Source organism: Sus scrofa, chromosome 7 (genome assembly GCF_054392235.1).
Source record: "Sus scrofa isolate SSC_HxYL_T2T_F1_AM1 chromosome 7, Sscrofa_HxYL_maternal_Yorkshire_Landrace_v2.0, whole genome shotgun sequence".
NCBI lineage: Eukaryota > Metazoa > Chordata > Mammalia > Artiodactyla > Suidae > Sus > Sus scrofa.
This window is the reverse complement of record NC_139389.1, coordinates 41403312-41423083: the sequence shown is the minus strand read 5'-3', so window position 1 is coordinate 41423083 and position 19772 is coordinate 41403312. Positions and strand designations below refer to the sequence as shown.

At 44.3% G+C, this 19772-nt stretch overlaps 2 protein-coding genes across 3 annotated transcripts in view; one reads left to right on the top strand and one right to left on the bottom strand.

Moving 5' to 3' along the window:
• Nucleotides 1-5297, bottom strand: part of TBC1D22B (TBC1 domain family member 22B) — a 74741-nt gene extending 69444 nt beyond the window's left edge. For both annotated transcript variants that reach the window (XR_014810005.1, XM_003128372.5), the window contains exon 1: nucleotides 5087-5297. Coding sequence is in view for 1 of the 2 variants with exons in the window: in XM_003128372.5 (XP_003128420.4) it covers nucleotides 5087-5142 (56 nt within the window). In the remaining variant the exon portion in view is untranslated. The remainder of the gene's footprint in view (nucleotides 1-5086) is intronic.
• Nucleotides 5298-5434: 137 nt separating this feature from the next.
• On the top strand, nucleotides 5435-19772 carry TMEM217 (transmembrane protein 217). The gene is made up of 2 exons (XM_001927644.6): nucleotides 5435-5507; nucleotides 18645-19772. The coding sequence occupies exon 2, from the start codon at nucleotides 18701-18703 to the stop codon at nucleotides 19277-19279; it is 579 nt and encodes a 192-aa protein (XP_001927679.1). The 5' UTR covers nucleotides 5435-5507; nucleotides 18645-18700; the 3' UTR covers nucleotides 19280-19772.

Sequence of the window (19772 nt, the reverse complement as noted above, 5' to 3'; positions counted from 1 at the left end):
AAACCATACTCCTAATCGCTAATGAACACCTGACAGCCACAGCCACTCTATGGCTTCTCTGTGCTTCCATAAACCCTCTGCCTAGTTAATAACAGGTGGTGATTTTCTCCTCAGGACTCACTGGGGGCTCCAGACATACCATTGTTTTTCAGTTTCAGTTTTAGAACTTAGAGCAAATAGGAGAAACAAATAAAAATAGGACTTATACTGTAATCTGAACTTATCATTTTCATAATGGCTAATACTACTGAGTACCTTCTATGCATTATCTCATTTAATCTCATAGCAGCCTTGTAAGGTAGACACTCTGTCCCCATTATACAAATGAGGAAACTAAGGCACAGAGAGGTTAGGTGAGTTGCCCAAAGTCACACAGCTAGAAAGTGACAGAGCTGAGATGTGAAACAAGGCAGTCAGGTTCCAAAGCCTGCATGTTCCCCCCCCTCCTTTTTGGAGAAATAATTTGACCTATAGCATTATGTAAGCTTAAGAGGTACATTGAGTTGTTCCTATACCTTTATAGTTGGCCCTCCAAAGTCTGAAGTTTGATCCACAGTTGGTTGAATCTGCAGTTGCATACGGAACTCACAGATATGGAGGGTCAACCATACTGCCCTCAGTATTTTATATAAGGGACTTGAGCATCTGCCGATTTTGGTATCAAAGGGGGTCCTGCAGCCAATCCTCCACAGACACCAAGGGATGACTATATTGCAATATGATTACCACTGTAGCATTGGTTAACACTAACCCTACTGTGTCACATAATTACCATTTCTTCTTTGTAGTGAGGACAATTAAGATGTGGTCTTGGAGTGCCCATCGTGGCACAGAAGAAACAAATCCGATTAGGAACCATGAGGTTGCAGGTTCAATCCCTGGCCTCGCTCAGTGGGTTAAGGATCTGGCGTTGCTGTGAGCTGTGGTGTAGGCTGAAGACATGGCTCAGATCTGGTGTTGCTGTGGCTGTGGCGTAGGCCAGCAGCTGTAGCTCTGATTTGACCCCTAGCCTGGGAACCTCCATATGCCTGAGTGCAGCCTTTTTTTTTGCCTTTTCTTGAGCCCCTCCCACGGCATATGGAGGTTCCCAGGCTAGGGGTCTAATCAGAGCTGTAGCCACCAGCCTACGCCAGAGTCACAGCAATGCGGGATCTGAGCCGTGTCTTCCACCTACACCACAGCTCACAGCAACGCCAGATCCTTAACCCACTGAGCAAGGGCAGGGACCGAACCCGCAACCTCATGGTTCCTAGTCGGATTCCTTAACCACTGCACCGTGATGGGAACTCTGAGTGCAGCCTTAAAAAGCAAAAAAAAAAAAAAAAAAAAAAAAATCCAGTATCTTAGCAACTTTGAAGTTCATAATATAGTGTTGTTGACTGTAATCACTATGCTGTCCATTAGCACTCCAGAACTTTATCTACCAGTTTGCAGAGCCTGTGTTCTCAACGTGGTACATGCATCCCCCTGTCTTACTAGGCATCCACATAAGGACCATTCAATGTATTAAGTACATGGCTCTTAAGAATAACTGAGAGAACTTAAAAAGATATTTAATCCTAACAAATTACCATATGACCCAGCAATTCCGGTCCTACATATACTCAAAAGAATGGAAAACATACATTCACACAAAAACCTGCACATAAATTTCATAGCATTACTCATCATAATAGCCAAAAAATGGAAACCACCCTCATGTTGGTCAACTGATGAATGGGTGAACAAACTGAGGTACATCCTTACAATGGAATCGGATCTGGCCCTAAAAGGAATGGAATACTGATAAAGGCTGCAACATAAACAAGCCTTGAAAACATTCTGTTTAATACAAGAAGTCAGTCACAAAAGGCTCCATATCACATTATTCTATTTATATGAAATGTTCAGTAGAGGTAAATCCATAGAAACAGAAAGATTAGTGGTTGCCAGGGGCCAGAGAGAGGGCAGGATGGAGAGCAACTACTAATGGATACAAGGTTTCTTTTGGGAGTGATGAAAGTGCTCTGAAATTTGTGGGGAGGGGTTGCAATCATTTATACTCTAAAGAATATGCTAAATACCACCGAATTGTACACTTTAAGGGTGAACTGTTATGATATGTGAATCATAATCTCAACAAGGCTCTTATTTTGCAAAAGGCTGTTGAATTCATCTTGAACTGAGGCTATTTTACCTGATAAAATTGCTAGTTGTTGTAATTAAGGTTGCTGGATCATGACCAAAAGAAACTGAAAGTAATCTGCCATGGCTTTGAATTTTTACCTTCCAATTTGCAAAGAGTAAACTAGTTTCACTTCTTGGTTGCCATGGACCTCGACACCGTTATCTGTGTCACTTCCCCACCCAGAGAAGGTTTTTCTTCACTAAGACTGAAAGAGCACAAAGTTGCTATTCTCAAGAAAATGTCCTAACATTTTCCTTAAATCAAAGCACCTTTTTCCCCTTTTTATCTAACTTGAAGTACTAGAGAAAATAGTTTTTTAGAACTTGAGTTTTATCCCATAACCAGGGGCTCCTAGGGCACCCCTGCTAAAAACACACAGCTGAACAATTATTTCTCACCAACAAGCAAGGTGCTCAAAACTATTATGAGTTGGGGCAACATTTTAATGCCTTAAGATAAGCAATGGGAGTTCCCGTCATGGCGTCGTGGTGCAGAAGTTAACGAATCGACTAGGAACCATGAGGTTTCGGGTTCAGTCCCTGCCCTTGCTCAGTGGGTTAACGATCCGGCGTTGCCATGAGCTGTGGTGTAGGTTGCAGACGCGGCTCGGATCCCGAGTTGCTGTGGCTCTGGCATAGGGTGGCAGCTACAGCTCCGATTAGACCCCTAGCCTGGGAACCTCCATATGCTGCGGGAGTGGCTCACATAAAGGCAAAAAGACAAAAAAAAAAGAAAAAAAAAGATAAGCGATGAACGTTAATATAATACTGGAGTAAGATCAGAGAAGTGTTCTTTTCAATGTTTACTTTCTATAATAATAACAGTAATACTAATAACTAGAATATACTGAGCAGCTCTAATGTGCTAAATAAACACTGTCCTAGGTTCTTCACAAATAGGATGTTTAATTCAGTTCTCACAGGGACCTTGAGGAAAGTATTTTTACCCTTATTTCACAGATAAGGAGACTAAGGCCTAAAGAGATTAAATCGGCTGTCCTTGATCATACAGATAATTGTCCAATAATGTCTTTCTGAACTCAAATGTTCTCTCCTTTCCTTCAATATTCCTCTTCAAAATGAAAAAGGAAGCCAGAAACTTGAGGAAACTGCAAAGATTTCTCTCCCCATCTCACAAAAGTACTGCTTTGCAAAAAGTTGGCTGTTCCTACAGTCCAAAAAAGGAAACATAAAAAACAAAAATTGTTAATACTGAGGAGTTCCTGTCGTGGCGCAGCGGAAACAAATCCGACTAGGAACTATGAGGTTGTGGGTTCGATCCCTGGCCTTGCTCAGTGGGTTAAGGATCCAGTGTTGCCATGAGCTGTGGTGTAGGTCGCAGAGGCGGCTCGGATCCTGTGTTGCTATGGCTGTGGCGTAGGCTGGCAGCTGTAGCTCTGATTAAACTCCTAGCCTGGGAACCTCCACATGCCATGGGTGTGGCTCTGAAAAAAAAAAAAAGTATTAAAACTCAAACTCAAATGAACTCACAGCAGTCAGTAGGCACAAAAGATCAGGTTTTGTCCCACCTCTTAAACCCCACTTCCTGATTTAACAGTTTTCCCATAGATTCTGATTATAACCCCTTCAGACCTTCAAAATTTAATGATCTCACCATGGAAAACCCCAGAGAACAGCAGTTAGCAAGACTGGAGAGCTCCCTAGACCAGGAAGGAAAAGGAATCAGTTGGCAGGAAGTGGTGCCTGTCTAAAAACATAGAGGTCTTCAGCATTCCTATTAACACTGTGATTCCACAACACTTTAATCTGAAGCTATTTCTGCATTCCCTTGCACTATTTTTACTAAATTACCAAAAGCTGATTCCCAAATGTTTAACAGCATCCTAACAGAAATAAGACTGCCATATAGCCACCAATGACCCTCATTTCTCTCTTGCTATTAAACAAACAAGCCACAGGTTTAAAAGATTACTATCCCTGAATCAATTAGAAAGGGTAGCACGTGGGGGCACAACTAAACATGAATTTCATCATCAAGTGGACTGTGAATAGCAAAAATCTTAAATTTAAGATTTGAAACATACACTCCTTTTACTTCTCAGGACTGCAAACAAATTGAAACTAAACCAACAACAGACTGATGAATGTAGAGTTGCTAAGAGTCTCAAGAAACGCCTAAAAGGGGGTCGGGGTGGGAGTGGAGAGTAACTTAAAAGTCTGCTCTCCAACTAAACAACTTTAAAGAATTTAGTGCATTTGCACAAGAAGTACACTACCAGGCAGAGGGGAAAAGGTTACTTGAGTTTGAACAAACCCTTATAAAATGCTAAAGAAATAATCTCGATTCTAGGTCACCCTGTAATTATTCCCAATGGGAAAGAGCCAACTCTGGATAAAGTGAGATCGTGCTTAAGAATTTTCCTCACTTTTTTTGTCCCCCTACAGACGGTCCCAAGCTCTCATCAGAACCTCTTAGGAGTCTAGAAGAAAAATTCATACGTGCAGAGCTGGTGGAGCAAGGGAAGGGGCCACCCACGAGCAAACAACCACCTGTGCGAGGTGGAGACCACCCCCCGCAAGAAGGAGTTCTGTTTAAAGTGAGAAGCAGCTCTTGTGGTGGCTTTCCGAACCCAGGACCGACACTAGTTACTCACCCAACTCCACTGTCCCTTATGCCAGAACTCCAGCCACCGGCCCCCTCCCGGCTGAGGGCAGCCCCTCCAAAGCCCTACGCCCCCAGACCCGGGTCTGCTCCCACACCCAGCCATCTCCAAAGCTCGCTGCCGGCTCCTTTGCCTGACAGCTGTCTTGCCGCCACCAGGCAGCCCCAACCTCCTTCTCCCAGGTCCCCCAAACCAGCCTTCTGGGGTCGGTGGCACCCCAGGCCCGCGGGATTTAGGGTTTAGGATCTGGAAGGGTTTGGTCCAATCCCCTCTTCCTTTCAGCGTCCTGGGCTCACCTCCCCGGCAGCTTGGCGCTTCTCTTCCAAAACTGCTTGCTGTTCTCGGCGGCCATTGCTCCAGCCCGGGGAAGGCCTTGTAGGTGGGCCGGGGGGGTGGGGGTGCTACCCAGCAGATGCCCCCAAGACCCCGCAATCGCAGGGCCAGCCCAGGCCGCTTCCCAGCCGCCGGTCACCCGCTCCCAGCTCCCGGGAGCGCCATCTTGGATGTGGGCACCACCACCCCCCATCCAGTACCGCTGCCATTGGTGGGCTGCGCTGGCCGTGGTCAGATGAGCCAATCGGGAGCTGGAATCCTGCACGCCGCTGATGCCGAACTGTAACGTCAGGGGCGGGGCACACAGGTGAACCGGGAAGGCGGAGCTTGGACGAACAGGGAGGCGGGGCCGAAAGTTCTTAACCCAAGCTGGGGAAGAAGCAGGTAAAGAAAGAGACCTACGGGAAGGAGGAGAGGGTTCTGTTTTCTTTGGGGGAGGGGGCAGTAATGAGGTTCCTGAGTGTAGTATTTTGGGGAAAGAGAGAGCATATTATATGAACATACATACATCCTTGACCTAAAAATAAGGGCACACGAGTGGGTTGCAGCCCATTTTTAACGTCTCCCAACTCAACAACACTCTGGTTATTACTTTCCCCGTCCCGGTTGCCCTGGTACCCTGATATTTTGTAAACTATGGAGGAAGATCAATACTGATCTGATGGCTCAGAGCTGCCAACTGTTCAACACATGAGTAACGGTTGGTTCAAAAGAGCCTCTCTCTCCTAAGGTAATTGATCACTATTAAAGGACTTGTGCTGTGGATGAAATTCAAATGATCAAACCTCTGTTTCAACCAATAACTGCCACTTTCTGACCATGAGAATCCAGATGCTGACAAACTGTTTAGGAAATATTCTTATTTTATCCATCCAATTCAGAATACCAAGTAACATTTCCTGAGAGGACAAAGCACATCCCCAAGGCATGAATCACAAATATTAAGAATGTACCCCCAAACGGAGTTCCCACTCCTGCTGTAGTGCCACAGGATCAGCAGCTGGAGCGCTGGGATGCAGGTTCAATCCCTCACCTGGCCCAGTGAGTTAAGGATCCAGCATTGTCACAGCTGCTGTGTAGCTCACAACTGCGGCTTGGATCTGATCCTTGGACCAGGAGCTCCATATGCCGCAGGATGCAAAAAAAGAAAAAAAAAGATAATGTACCCCCGAAACATCCTTATTTTCTCTTATTAATCCATTATAAATCTTTCACCCTTGACCTTACTTTCAATCTACTTTTGGCTCAGAATGAGAGTTTGTTTTTTGTTTTGTTTTGTTTTGGTTCTTTTTAGCAGCATCCATGGCATGCAGAAGTTCCCAGGCCAGGAAAGTGCCACTGCAGTGACCAGAGACACTTCAGTGACAGTGGCTGAATTCAACCCACTCAACCCACTGAGCCACACAGGAAATCCTCAGAATGAGATTTAATATTAGCATTTTGAATTCTTTAATTAAATTTATTTATTTATTTTTGTCCTTTTAGGGCCACACCCACGGCATATGGCGGTTCCCAGGCTAGGGATCTAATCAGAGCTGTAGCCTCTGGCCAGTACCACAGCCACAGCAATGTGGGATCCAAGCTACGTCTGCAACCTACACCACAGTTCACTGCAATGCCAGATCCTTAACCCACTGAGCAAGGCCAGGGATCAAACCCACAACCTCATGGTTCCTAGTAGGATTCATTTCCGCTGAGCCACGACAGGAACTCCTAGCATTTTGAATTCTTTATCGCATATCTTGTTGGTGTTTTTGCTCTTTTGAGTTTCTGTGGTTGTATGCCACAGTGATGGGGGGAGGGTAGAGGGGACAGGGAGGACACCCTAGTCCAGATAGTTTTTTTTTTTTTTTATCTCAAAGGTCTGTTGAGATAGGCTGATGTTCTCCACTCTTGGTACTAGCACAGTCCTACATCATATTGGGAGGTCTAAAGGAACTTCTTTTATATGCCCTCTAACGGTCTACTTCTACATAGACATAAGCCCATTTTCAAGCTTCTTTTGTCCCCTAATTTCACAATATAAAAAGGGCTATTTTAATTTGCTCTGAATTTCCCATGTTTTCATTGATTTTCATCCTATCTTGTCTCAGAGTCACCCTTATGGGTATTTACTCCATCACACAAAATCCCCTCTATCCTTTTAATCATTATAGCTGCCTTTCTTTGGCTCTTTTTCTTATGATGCAGTGCCTAGCATTGCATACTGAGCTCCAAAAGGCATTTCCTTAGGTTTGCGTTGAAGTTGGTGTTTTGTCTTCCTTCTGGACCACCAGAACTTTTGCTGGCACTTTGGATTTTACAGGAGCTGATGTCTTTTTTCTTTTTTTTTTTTTTTTTTTCCTTTTTGCCATTTCTTGGGCTGCTGCCATGGCATGTGGAGTTTCCCAGGCTAGGGGTCAAATCAGAGCTGTAGCCACTGGCCTACAGCAGAGCCACAGCAACTCGGGATCCGAACCACGTCTATGACCTACACAACAGCTCACAGCAACGCCGGATTCTTAACCCACTGAGCAAGGCCAGGGATCGAACCCGCCACCTCATGGTTCCTAGTCGGATTCATTAACCACTGAGCCACAACAGGAACACTGAGGAGCTGATATCTTGAAGGGATCATCTACAGCAACTTCTGATCCCTTTCCTCAGTGGAAGCTGGCAGTTCAGAGTTCATTGTCTTAAAGGTGTCACCTGAATTGTCCCCTCTGTGTGAGCTGCCTTACATGTGTCCACATGGCAAATCACCTGTGACTTTCTAGCCTCCTCACATAACTTTAGAAATGTTCCAGAAGATGCTCCCTATTGACTTGACATTTCACTATGTGGAAAGCAGAGTGTAATCTGTTATACCTAAAAATGTCTCAAAGTATTCCTTTTTCTTAATCATTTATGAAATGTTAAATAACACAGATTCCCAGGGGATACTGTTAACACTGTTCAACCCAGAGAAGCTGTTAATATTCCTACTCTTTATTTTCTACTCCTAAGCCAGTTTCCCATCCAAGATTAAAAAAAAAAAGAGTCTAGGAGTTCTCTCGTGGCATAGCAAGTTAAGGATCTGGCATTGTCACTATAGTGGCTTAAGTCGCTGCTGTGACAAAGGTTTGATCCCCAGCCCCAGGGACTTCCACATTCTATAGGCATGGCCAGAAAAATTTTTTTTAGTTGTCTGGTGATAACTTTTTAAAATAGTCTTTGTTGGAGTTCCTGTTGTGGCTCAGCAGTAATGAACCCAGCTAGTATCCCTGGCCTTGCTCAGTGGGTCAGGGATCTGGGATTGCTGTGAGCTGTGGTGTAGGTCACAGACACAGCTCGGATCTGGCATCTCTGTGGCCATGGTGTAGGCTGGCTGCTACAGCTTGCCTGGGAAATTCCTGTGCTGCAGTGTGGCCCTAAAAAGACCAAAAAAAAAAAAAAAATCTTTGGTTTGAGGTTCCCAAGGGGTCCTTGGAGCACTTTTTTTTTTCTTCTTTTTTTTAGGGCCACACCCACGGTACATGGAGGTTCTCAAGCTAGGGGTCAAATCAGAGCTGCAGCTGCCAGCCTACGCCACAGCCACAGCAACACAGGATCCGAGCCACATCTCTGACCTACACCACAGCTCATGGCAATGCCAGATCCTTAACCCACTGAGCGAGGCCAGGGATTGAACCCACAAATCTCATGGTTCCTAGTCAGATTCTTTTCTGCTGAGCCAAGGCGAGAACTCCTTTGAAGCACTTTTTAAATTTTTTCATTTTTGCCTTTTTAGGGCTGCAGCTGAGGCACATGGAATTTCCCAGGCTAGGGGTCACATCGGAGCTGCAGCTACCAGCCTCAGCCACAGCTACAGCCACGCCAGATCTGAGCCTTATCTGTGACCTGCACCACAGCTCATGGCAATGCTGGATCCTTCTTCCACCGAGCAAGGCTCAGATGGAAACTGCATTCATGGATACTCGTTGGGTTGGTTACCATTGACCCACACCCGGAACTTCCATCAAACGTTTGATTATTTTGAAACTGAAGTAGAAGGATCCCAGTGTCATCTATCTGCCAGCAAGTTTTTAACTTTTCTCTCTTTGACTGAATCCTCGAAGGAGCGTGAAACAGCTTAGATTGGAGCAGAGTGTGGAGCAAAGGGAATGAGTTGTGTCTGGGTTGACTGTGGACTCAAAAGAGGTGGGCGTATCCCAGTCCTTAGCTAAAGCTCTATGGAAGAGATAAACCCTGAGTGGAGACATGCAGGAAAGGAATGAGAAAGACCTGAAGGACCATAGGGAGGTCCTTTCAGAGCAGCAGCTCCAGGGAGAGATAAAAATCAAGAAAAAGGCCTTTGGACTTAGTTACAAGGAGATAGCTAGCAGACTTTAACCTCCCCGTAGGAGTGGAGTGGACCCTGTGCTGAGTGGAAGGACTAAAGGAAGAAGAGCAGAAAGCAGCCCTCATAATGCACTGCTGTGTGTTGGTCCATGTGGGGAGCCGAGAAAATGCAGGGACTCAAAACAAGGACCTTGCCTGATGGCAAAAAAAAAAACCCTGATGGCAGGTTCCTAACCAAAGAAGGGAACTCACCTGAATGGTACAAGCCGAAGGTGGGCTTCTGGTCAGGATGAAAGCCTGCCTGTTCGGTACAAGCCGAGGGCAGGCCTCAGGTTACACAGCTCTCATTTTGATGTTGATGGGGAAGAATTGGGGCTCCCCTGGGAAAACAATTTCCATGTTTGCACTGGAGAACATGGATTGTTTCTTGGGTGACCTAGTCTTTCCTGTTGTTTTGTTACTCAGTTTTCCCCCGTCTTTCCTGATTATTTACTTATTATTCTTATTTTCCATTCTTATTTTCCTGTGGTGATTTGTGATTTAACAAAGTTACAACAATAATATAATAAGAATTTCATCCTGAAGGACTTTCCCCTATTTAAATCCAACTTAGTTAAAACATAGTGTTTATTTATTAACTAGTTATATAGTAAACTTCAGAGTTAGGATCTTAATGAGGTTCATAAAAGTTAGACATATATTATCCAAAAAACCTAGCTGTGAGTTTTGTCTTTGATTTTAAAAGCTTTTAAGTGATAGCTAGTTTAGTTAAGTTGGTTTATATTTACTTACACTATCTCCCTGCCATAACGCTTTGAAGATAAGCACCAGTCTACAAACAAGGTTTGTGAATGCCAAATTCTTGTGTCTATGGCCTCTTCAAAATACTAAGTTTAGTTAAGATAGAGATCTTAAAACATGATGTATAGCTGCTATACCATGTAATAGTTAACCAATGTACTTTTAACACTGTGATGTAATCTGTAGTAAAAAACTGTCTATATAATCAACCACTGTTGCCAATAAAGTTTGAGCAGTCCAGCGCCCTGAAAGAAGGGACAAAGAGGCTGTCTCTGATGCAAAAGCCGACATCTGTCCATCTTCTTCGGAAAAGTGTACACTCCCTGGCCGCCAGAGCTGGCCTCTGGCAGGTCCACAAAAGGGATGGTGAGGTCAGACTGGGATCTGAAGGTGGGAGAGCTTGTTCTATACCAAAACAACCTAAACAACCAGTAGAAGGAGCCAACTGAGAGAGATCAGTTTTGTTAGGGAAGGCAAAGGGCTAAGCAAAAAGATTGAAGAAGCAAGAGATTATAGGAGTCAAGAAAGGAAGAGAGAGGAGTTTCCCTTGTGGCTCAGCGGAAATTAATCCAACTCATATCCATGAAGGCACAGGCTTGATCCCTGGCCTCACTCATTAGGTTAAGGATCTACCATTGCCGTGAGCTGTGGTGTGGGTCTTGGACATGGCTCAGATCTTTCGTTGCTATGGCTGTGTTGTAGGATGCCATCCGTAGCTCCGATTTGACCCCTATCCTGAGAACATCCACATGCTGCAGGTGCAGCCCTAAAAAGAAAGAAAAAAAGAAAAGAAAAAAAAGGAAGAGAGAGTAGAGTTTGAAGGGGTGGAGGGAAGATTAAGAATTTCTTTTCTAGGAGTTCCCACTGTGGCGCAATGGGATCAGCTGCATCTCTGCAGTGCCAGGACACATGTTGGATTCCTGGCCTGGCATAGTGGCTTAAAGGATCTGGCTTTACCACAGGAGATTCCTGGCCCTGGAACTCCATGTGCCTCGGGGTGGCCAAAAAAGAAAAAAATATTTCTTTCCTAGGAGTTTATTAGAAGAAAGTAAGTCAAAAGGAGAGGGAAAAAAACCTCTGTGTACCAAGTTGTTCTTTGCCTTGTAACCAATGATAAACAGGGGACAAATCAAAAGAATATAAATTTAAACATGAAAAGGCAGTTAGACAAATTATGACATGAGGTTTATAAACTTGAACCATGCTGTGTCATCAAATCATGCAAATTTGAATGCTACACAGTGCATCAAAAAGTTTACGAAATGATGCGCGGTAGGAAGAAAAGCAGAATGTAAAACATCTTTGCCTAATTTCAATAAAAATATATGGGTATGGGTTTTGTCAAGGAGTGGGAGAAAACATGGAAAACTTTAGCAAATTTTGTTTGATAATAGAATTATACATCTTTTTATTTCCAGGATTTTTCTGTAATGGTACATTTGTATTGTTATGAAGTATATGTCACACAAAAAATTATCAGATGGCAAACTTTTTTCCTTTTTTAATAAATTTTATTACATTTATAGTTGTACAATAATCATCACAACCCCATTTTATAGCATTTCCATCCCAAACACCCAGTGCATCCCCCCACCCCCTGGCAAACTTTTTTCTGTAAAGGGCCAGTCTGCAAATCATTTACGGCTTTGTAAACCTAGCAAAGCTGTGTTCCAATAAAACTTCATTGGTAACCACAAAAATTCAAATTTTATGATTTTCACATGTGTAAAATACCATTCTTCTTTCATTTTTTTCCCCAATATTTAAAAAAATGTGGAACTCCCTGTTGGCTCAGCAGGTTAAGAGTCAGTGTGGTCACTGCTGTAGCTTGAATTGCTGCTGTGGCATGAGTTTGATTCCTGGCATGCCTCCGATGGGGCCAAAAAGAAAACACAAACAAACAAACAGAAACATTCTTGGTTTCCAGACCACACAAAAACAGTGCACCAGATTTGGCTCATGGATGGTAGTTTGCCAACCCCTGCGGTAAAGAACGAAGAATAAATAACAGGAATTTCAGCTGTGGCGCAATGGGATCAGTGTTTCTACAGGGCCAGGACACAGGTGGATCCCCGACCTGGCACAGTGGGTTAAAGGATCCAGTTTTGCCATAGGTTCCAACTGCAGCTTGGAATTGATCCCTAGGCTGAGAACTCCACGTGCCTTAGGGTGGCAAAAAATAAATATAAATAAATAACGTATAAGAACAAGGTGAAGAAACAGAAAACCTTGCAGTACAATTCAAGTTTCCTTTCACCTCTCCTTGACCCCATACTCCTCCCTCTCTCCCGTGGAAACCTCCATCCACTCTCATCCAAGAGATGAGATTACTATATATGCGTGTATTTGTGAACAACATGTTTTTCATGTTTTGAAACTTTATAAATAGCAACACACTGTACATATGCTTCAGCAACTGGCTGTTTTCACTCTGCCTTCTGTCAATACAGGAGCTCTAGTTTGATCATCTCTTAACTGCCCTATTGTGTCCCACTATGTAAATATTCAGTTGTCATCTCCAGATATTTTTATTCTGAACAGTGTTCACTTAACATTCTTTTACATATTACCATGTGCAAAATTTTCTCTAGTGTGGTGTGTTTCAAAGTATAGTTTGTTGGAGTTCCCATCATGGCTCAGCAGTAAAGGAACCCCACTAGCAACCATGAGGATGCAGGTTTGATCCCTGGCCCTGCTCAGTCGGTTAAAGATTCAGTGTTGCCGTGAGCCGTGGTGTAGGTCACAGACTCAGCTCAGATCCCATGTTGCTGTGGCTGTGGCATAGGCCAGCAGCTGCAGCTCCAATTTGACCCCTAGCCTGGGAAACTCCCTGTGCCGAGGGATGCGGCCCTAAACAAAAAGACAAAAAAAAAAAAAAAGTACAGTTTGTCAACTATTAATGAGTTGAAATAAATGTAAAGGTTGGGCCCTTGAAAGAAATAGAATAGATGGGAACATTTATACCTTAAAGTTATGCAATGTTGTGGCAATGATATCTCATCTTGGAAAAAAAAAAAAAAGAATAGACATGATTAGAAGAGTCAGAGTGGGTTCCCACTGTGGCTCAGTGGATTAAGAACCCAACTAGTATCCATGAGGATGAGAGTTCAATCCCTGACCTTGCTCAGTGGGTTAAGATTCCGGAGTTGCCGTGAGCTGCAGTGTAGTTTGTAGATGCGGCTCTGATCTAGTGTTGCATGTCTGTGGTGTGGGCTGGCAGCTGCAACTCCCACTTGACTTCCATATGCCACAGGTGAGGTCCTAAAAATAAAAAATAATAATAAGATAAATAGAAGAGATCATATAACAGGAAAAAGCATTGTGCAAAATTTTTATTTTTATTTCCACTTTATATGCACTTATACATAGGTGTGTTTATATAGGTGTATACTTGATTGTTATGTAAAATGCATTTCTTAGTAAAGAATTTTTCAAATTTTCTGAAAGTTTGAAAGTTTGAAAAATTACTGCTTTACGGTACCAAGGACTACTCAGGGAAAACATTGCTGCATCACAGAATATGCACAATTTCCTCTTAACTAGATACTGCAAAATGTTCTCCAAGGAGTTCCTGTTGTGACTCAGTGGGTTAAGAACCCAACTAGTATCCATGAGGATGCAGGTTCAATCCCCGGCCTTGCTTAGTGGGTTAAGGATCTGGCTTTGCTGTGAGCTGCAGCATAGGTGGCAGATTCGACTCAGACCCTGTGTTGCTGTGGCTGTAGTATAGGCCCTAAAAAGACAAAAAAAAAAAATGCTCTGCAAAATGGTTTTCCCAGTTTATATTGGTCCTCATGGCAATGATTGAGAGTTTCTACTGCTTCACATCCTCACCCATAGTCGGTCATTCTCATGGGATGTTAAATATATCACATGCACAAAAGAATATAAAATATGCATAGTTTGGGGAGTTCCCACGATGGGGTTGGTGGTGTCTTGGGAATGCTGGCACATTGGGTTCAATCTCTAGCCCTGCACTGTGGGTTGGGGATCCAGCATTGCCATAGCCGTGGCTTATGTCACAGCTGTGACTCAGATGTGATCCCTAGCCTGGGGACTCCGTATGCGGTGGGGCAGCCAAGAAAGAAAAACAGTATGCATAGTTCAATAAATAATGTATCTAAGATACATATAAGATCACCTGTATCTTAGACACCTTTTGGGAGGTCCCTTCCTATGGGCATCCCCCCTTCTCCTTTCTTCAGGTGTAACCTCTGTGCAGGATTTTATATTAATCATCCTCTGTTTATATTTTTCAATCTATGCTTGTAACCGTAAATAATGTATGGTTTATATGAATGATATTGTATTGTATCCTGTCTCCTGTTGCCTGCTTCTTGTAGACAACAGTATGGTTTGAGGTTTGCCCATGTTAATAATAGCTATAGTTCACTCATTTTGCATTGCTGTGTAATATTCCATTTTATAAGTAGCACAGTTTATCTGTGTTACTACTGGTGAGCATTTAGTTGTTTCAGGATGACCTGCAGCCTGAAGCATGAGTGAGAAAAACAGATGCTTGTGATTGTAAACCACTGTATTTTGCATCATTAGTGTGGCAATAACTGATTGTTAACAGAAGTGAAATGGAAGAAAAGGAGAAAAGTGAGTACTTTTCAAGAAATACTCAAGAAAGAGTACTTGGAGTACTCTTTCAAGAAGCTTAGCTGCAAAGAGATTGTCTGCTCTTCCTCCGTCTCCTCTTCCTCCTCCTCTTCTCTCTCATCATTGTTGTTCTGTTTTAGTTCTTTAGCTGCCTATAATATAAGCCCCTTTCCCATGTGTGGAGAATTTTTCACTCTGTGAAACCTTGGAGGAAGCAGAGCCCACCTGCCTGTATTGTAGATAAAATGGCAGCTTCTTACTTTCCCATCTTCCTTGTGACCTAAGTCATGTGCACCTGTCATGGGCTCTGTTAATAAAAATTTCCCAACTAGGCTTTGAATCAGGAGGAGCTTGTGATGCAAAGAAAAAATAAAACAGGAGAATCCATTCTGATGTTGGGTAGTGCCAGGTGTGACAGCAGTATGCAATGTGGGGGAATAGCTGTGGCAGCAGCAACATATAGAGTCCGGGACTTGAAGGCCTCCCAGTGCACCTGTGGCATCAAACGCTCATCACTGGCTGTGGCAGAGTCTTCAGTGGCCCAGCTCTGTGACACTGGCTACCCTACTGCAAGCAAAACCTCTGGACATGGTGTAGGAGACTGACTGCATTAATACCCCCCTTCTTTGCCTCTCCCTGTGTCTGTGTTATCTTGTGGGACCTTCTCATTCTAACCCTGGACTCACTCTTCTGTGTGTTTTGATCAGTGGATGTTAGCAAGCATTACATAGGCAGATGTTTGAAAAGCATCCATGTGACTACAACTTGCTCTCTTAGTCTGTTCGTACTGCTATAACAAAATACTATAGGCTGAGAGGATTGTTTTATTTATTTTTTATTTTTATTTTTTTGTCCTTTTCAGGGCTGCACCTACAGGCTAGGGGTTGAATCGGAGCTGTAGCCGCTGGCCTACACCACAGCCACAGCAACACGAGATCCAAGCCGTGTTTGCGACCTACACCAGAGCTCGCGGCAACGCCAGATTCTTAACCCACTGAGCAGGGCCAGGAATCAAACCCGAGTCCTCATGAATGCTAGTCGGGTTCCTTAACCGCTGAGTCATGAAGGGAACTTGAGTGGCTTGTAAACAACAGAATTTTCTCACGGTTGTTGAGGCTGGAGATCTAAGATCAGGGTTCTGGCAAAGGTCATCTTCTGGGTTTCAGACTGCCACCTTCTCTGTGAAAGTAGCAAAGGATCTTTCTGGGACCTTTGTTTTGTTTTGTCTGGGCCATGCCTGCAGCATACAGAAGTTCCTGGACTAGGGACCAAACCCACACCACTGCAGCAACCTGAGCCACAGCAGTGACAATGCCAGATCCTGGTAACCCGCTAGGCCACCAGAGAACTCCTCTTCGACCTCTTTTATAAAGGCACTAATTTCATTTGGGAGGGCTCCACCCCCATGATCTAATCACTTTCTAAATATTCCTCTTTGGAGTTTCCATCGTGGCTCAGCCGGTTGAGAACCCGACTAGTATCCATGAAGATGCAGGTTCAATCCCTGGCCTTGCTCCGTGGGTTAAGGATCCAGCATTGCTGCAAGCTGTGGTGTAGATCACAGATGTGGCTTGGATCTGACTTTGCTGTGGCTGTGGCGTAGGCAACTTCCATGTGCCCAGGGTACAGCTCTAAAAAGAAGAGGAAAAAAAAAAAGAATTCAACTGCAGGGGTTTGGGTTGCTGCGGAGGTGCTGGTCTGATCCTTGGCCTGGTGCAGTGGGTTAAAGGATCCAGTGTTCCCACAGCTGTGACATAGGTTGCTGCTGTGGCTTATATTCAGTCCCTGGCTTGGGAACTTCCATATGCCTCGGGTTCGGCCATAAAAAAAACAAAACCAAAACCTAAAACAAAACACAAACCCTCTACCTTCTAATGCTATCACCTCAGGCATTAGGTTTTCAACGGAGGAATTTTGCAAGGACAAAAACATTCGATCTGTAGCACTCTTGTTGCCCTCTGCCACTGCCATTACAACATGTCTAGGCTAGCCTGTTGGATGATGACAAACATGTGGCGCAAGGCCCAGTCTCCCTGAGTTATCCCAGCTGAGGCCATCCTAGATCAGCCAACAGCCAGTTGACCCTCAGGCATATCAATGAGCTCAGCCAAAATCAACAGAACTGTCTAGCCAACCAAGAGTTGACCCCAGACACTCAGTTGAGTCCAGCTGAAATCAGCCCAGCTCAGCCCAGCCCCAGATAAGCTGAACCCCACAGACTTATGAACTAAGCAATGGTCATTGTTCTGTGCCCCTGAGGTTTTGTGGTTGTTTATGTAGCATTGTTGTGGCATAGATAACTGGCCGTCTCCACGAGTCTATGAGCCCCGACTGTTCTGCTTTAAGTCAGCCAAGAGCTGGGATCTGTTGATTGCTCTAACAATAGAGAAACACTGAATATGAATTAGAGAGAAAAACGCAGGGTCAAAGGAGAGATTGTTTGAACTGGGAGCGCCTCAAGCATGCTTATAAGAGTGCAGGCGATTGTATTTATTAGCGTATAAGTTTGGCTCCAAGATAACAGTGCTTTAAACATGATAGAAGTTTACAGCTTTCCTCTCTCATGTAAGAGCCTATGTAAATCTCTGCTCTGTACATTTTCAGAGGCCTGGACTCCTTCTGTTTATCAGGTCCTTGCCCAGTTGGTCTGAGATGACTCCCTACTCATACACCTTTCAGCCATTGAAGAGGGAAAAAAGGGGAACACTTGTCTTTCTCCTTAATACCTGAGGGTTAGAGGAGTTCCTGCTGTGGTGCAGCAGGTTAAGAATCCGAGTTGTCTCTGTGGTGTCATGGGTTTGATCCCTGACTTGGCACAGTGGATTAAAGGTACAGTGGTTTTGGGGTTTGGGTTTTTGTTTTGTTTGTTTGTTTGTTTGTTTTCTTTTGGTCTTTTTAGGGCCGTACCCATGACATATTGAAGTTCCCAGGACAGGGATCGAATCAGAGCTATATATAGCTGCTGGCCCTTGCCACAGCCACAGCAACATGGGATCTGAGACGCATCTGTGACCTACACCACAACTCATGGCAAGGATGGATCCTTAACCCCTGAGTGAGGCCAGGGATCAAACCCATGCTCTCATGGATATTAGCCAGGTTCTTAACCTGCTGAGCCACAACGGGAACTCCAAAAAATAAAATAAAAAGTAAAATACTGCTATCTGGGTCCCACCCAGAGAATGTTCTCATGGCTGTAGGGTGGGGCCCCAGAACTTTCAGTCACTGTAATGTGAAGCCCGGGTTGAGCTTCGCCAAATTTATCTGCTCACTGCCACCAGCCCCAGACTGCATCCTCCTGCCTCCCCACTCACACTCCCGAATCCATTTTATTTCATTTTATTTTTATTTTTTATCTTTTTTAGGGCCGCACCCGAGGCATATGGAAGTTCCCAGGCTAGGGGTCCAATTGGAGCTGTAGCCACCGGCCTACACCACAGCCACAAAAACAAGGGATCCGAGCTGCATCTTCGACCTACACCACAGCTCACGGCAATGCCAGATCCTTAACCCACTGAGTGAGGCCAGGGACTGAACCCGCAACCTCATGGTTCCTAGACAAATTCGTTAGCCATTGAGCTACAACGGGAACTCCCCAAATCCATTTTAAACAGACTTCTGTCTTCCTAAAGCTGTTACTGCCTGGTTTCCATCTCTCTCTTTATTGTTTCTTCAGGTGAATTGGCGCTGGGGGGGCGGGGGGAGGCAGCAGAAACCCTGGTAATTTACCACCTTGGCAGGAGCCAGAATTCTCCCCCCACTTTGTTTTGTCTTGTTTTCTGATTAAAACACAGTTGATTTACAATGTTGTGTTAGTTTCAGGTATATGGCAAAGGTCCCCCCCACAGTTTGTCTTCACAGGAGGTCTCAGCATGAGACAGCAGCACTGGTGTGGGATGACCGCCAAAATGGGCTCCGTGTTATCAGGGGTCTTTACCATCATGGCCATCGACTTGTACCTCATCTTTGAACGCAAGTACTTAATGAAAGGCAATTGCACTGAGTTATCCTCACAGATCAAGGGTACAGGGATGCTGGCAAAGCAAGCCATCATCTGCTGGAGTTGGACAATCGTCTTCTGCCTTTCTTTCATCACTCTCATCATCAGCTGCTTGCTCCTCTACTCAATATACACCCAGATATACAGGGGCTTGCTCATCTATATCATCTGGATCTTTTTCTACGAAACCGTAAACATTGTAATACAAATCCACACCAACGATGACTCTAACCCGGAAGAGGTCAGAATCCTGCGCTGGTTTGGTTTGGTATCCCGTACACTGATGCACTGTTTCTGGATGTTCTTTGTCATTACCTATGCCTACGTGATCTACAAAAATCAAAGCCCCAGCAATATCATTTCCTACAATAGACGGATTTCGACGGGCAGTGGAGAGTTCTCATGGCGGAAAGCAAAGATAATCAACTTGACCCGCCAGTATAATGAATGATGTTGGCCCTTTTCTTTCCCCTGAGGGGTAGATCTCCCCGGTTCTCATGGTTCAGTTTCCATCTCTTTTACTTTTCAGCAAGTAGAGACTCTACCGCCGCCGCTCTTAGGAGGGAATACGGAGAGAAATGTGATCATGGTCACAACTGGAACATCCTGCTCCTTGAGGACGTTTAAAGGACATGGTTCTTTATCAAGTGCTCCTTGCTTTCCCCTTTCCTTTTCTTGTCAGTGCCACCTTACTGGTCAAAATGAAGAGGGCAAGTAATGAAGTGAAGCTGAATCGCAGCCTGGCCATTCTTTCATCTTGGTATATCTTCATCAGCCTTCAACCCACAGCTCTCTGGCTTAACGCTGGGACAGGCAAATCTGTATTTATATTTCAGATTGTAACACAAAGAGTATTGTTGGTGCCTTGATGTGCCCTTGTGCTATGGGTTTTCACCCTATGTCCTCTAAATTATATTCCAGAATAAAACTAGAGGAAAATCAGA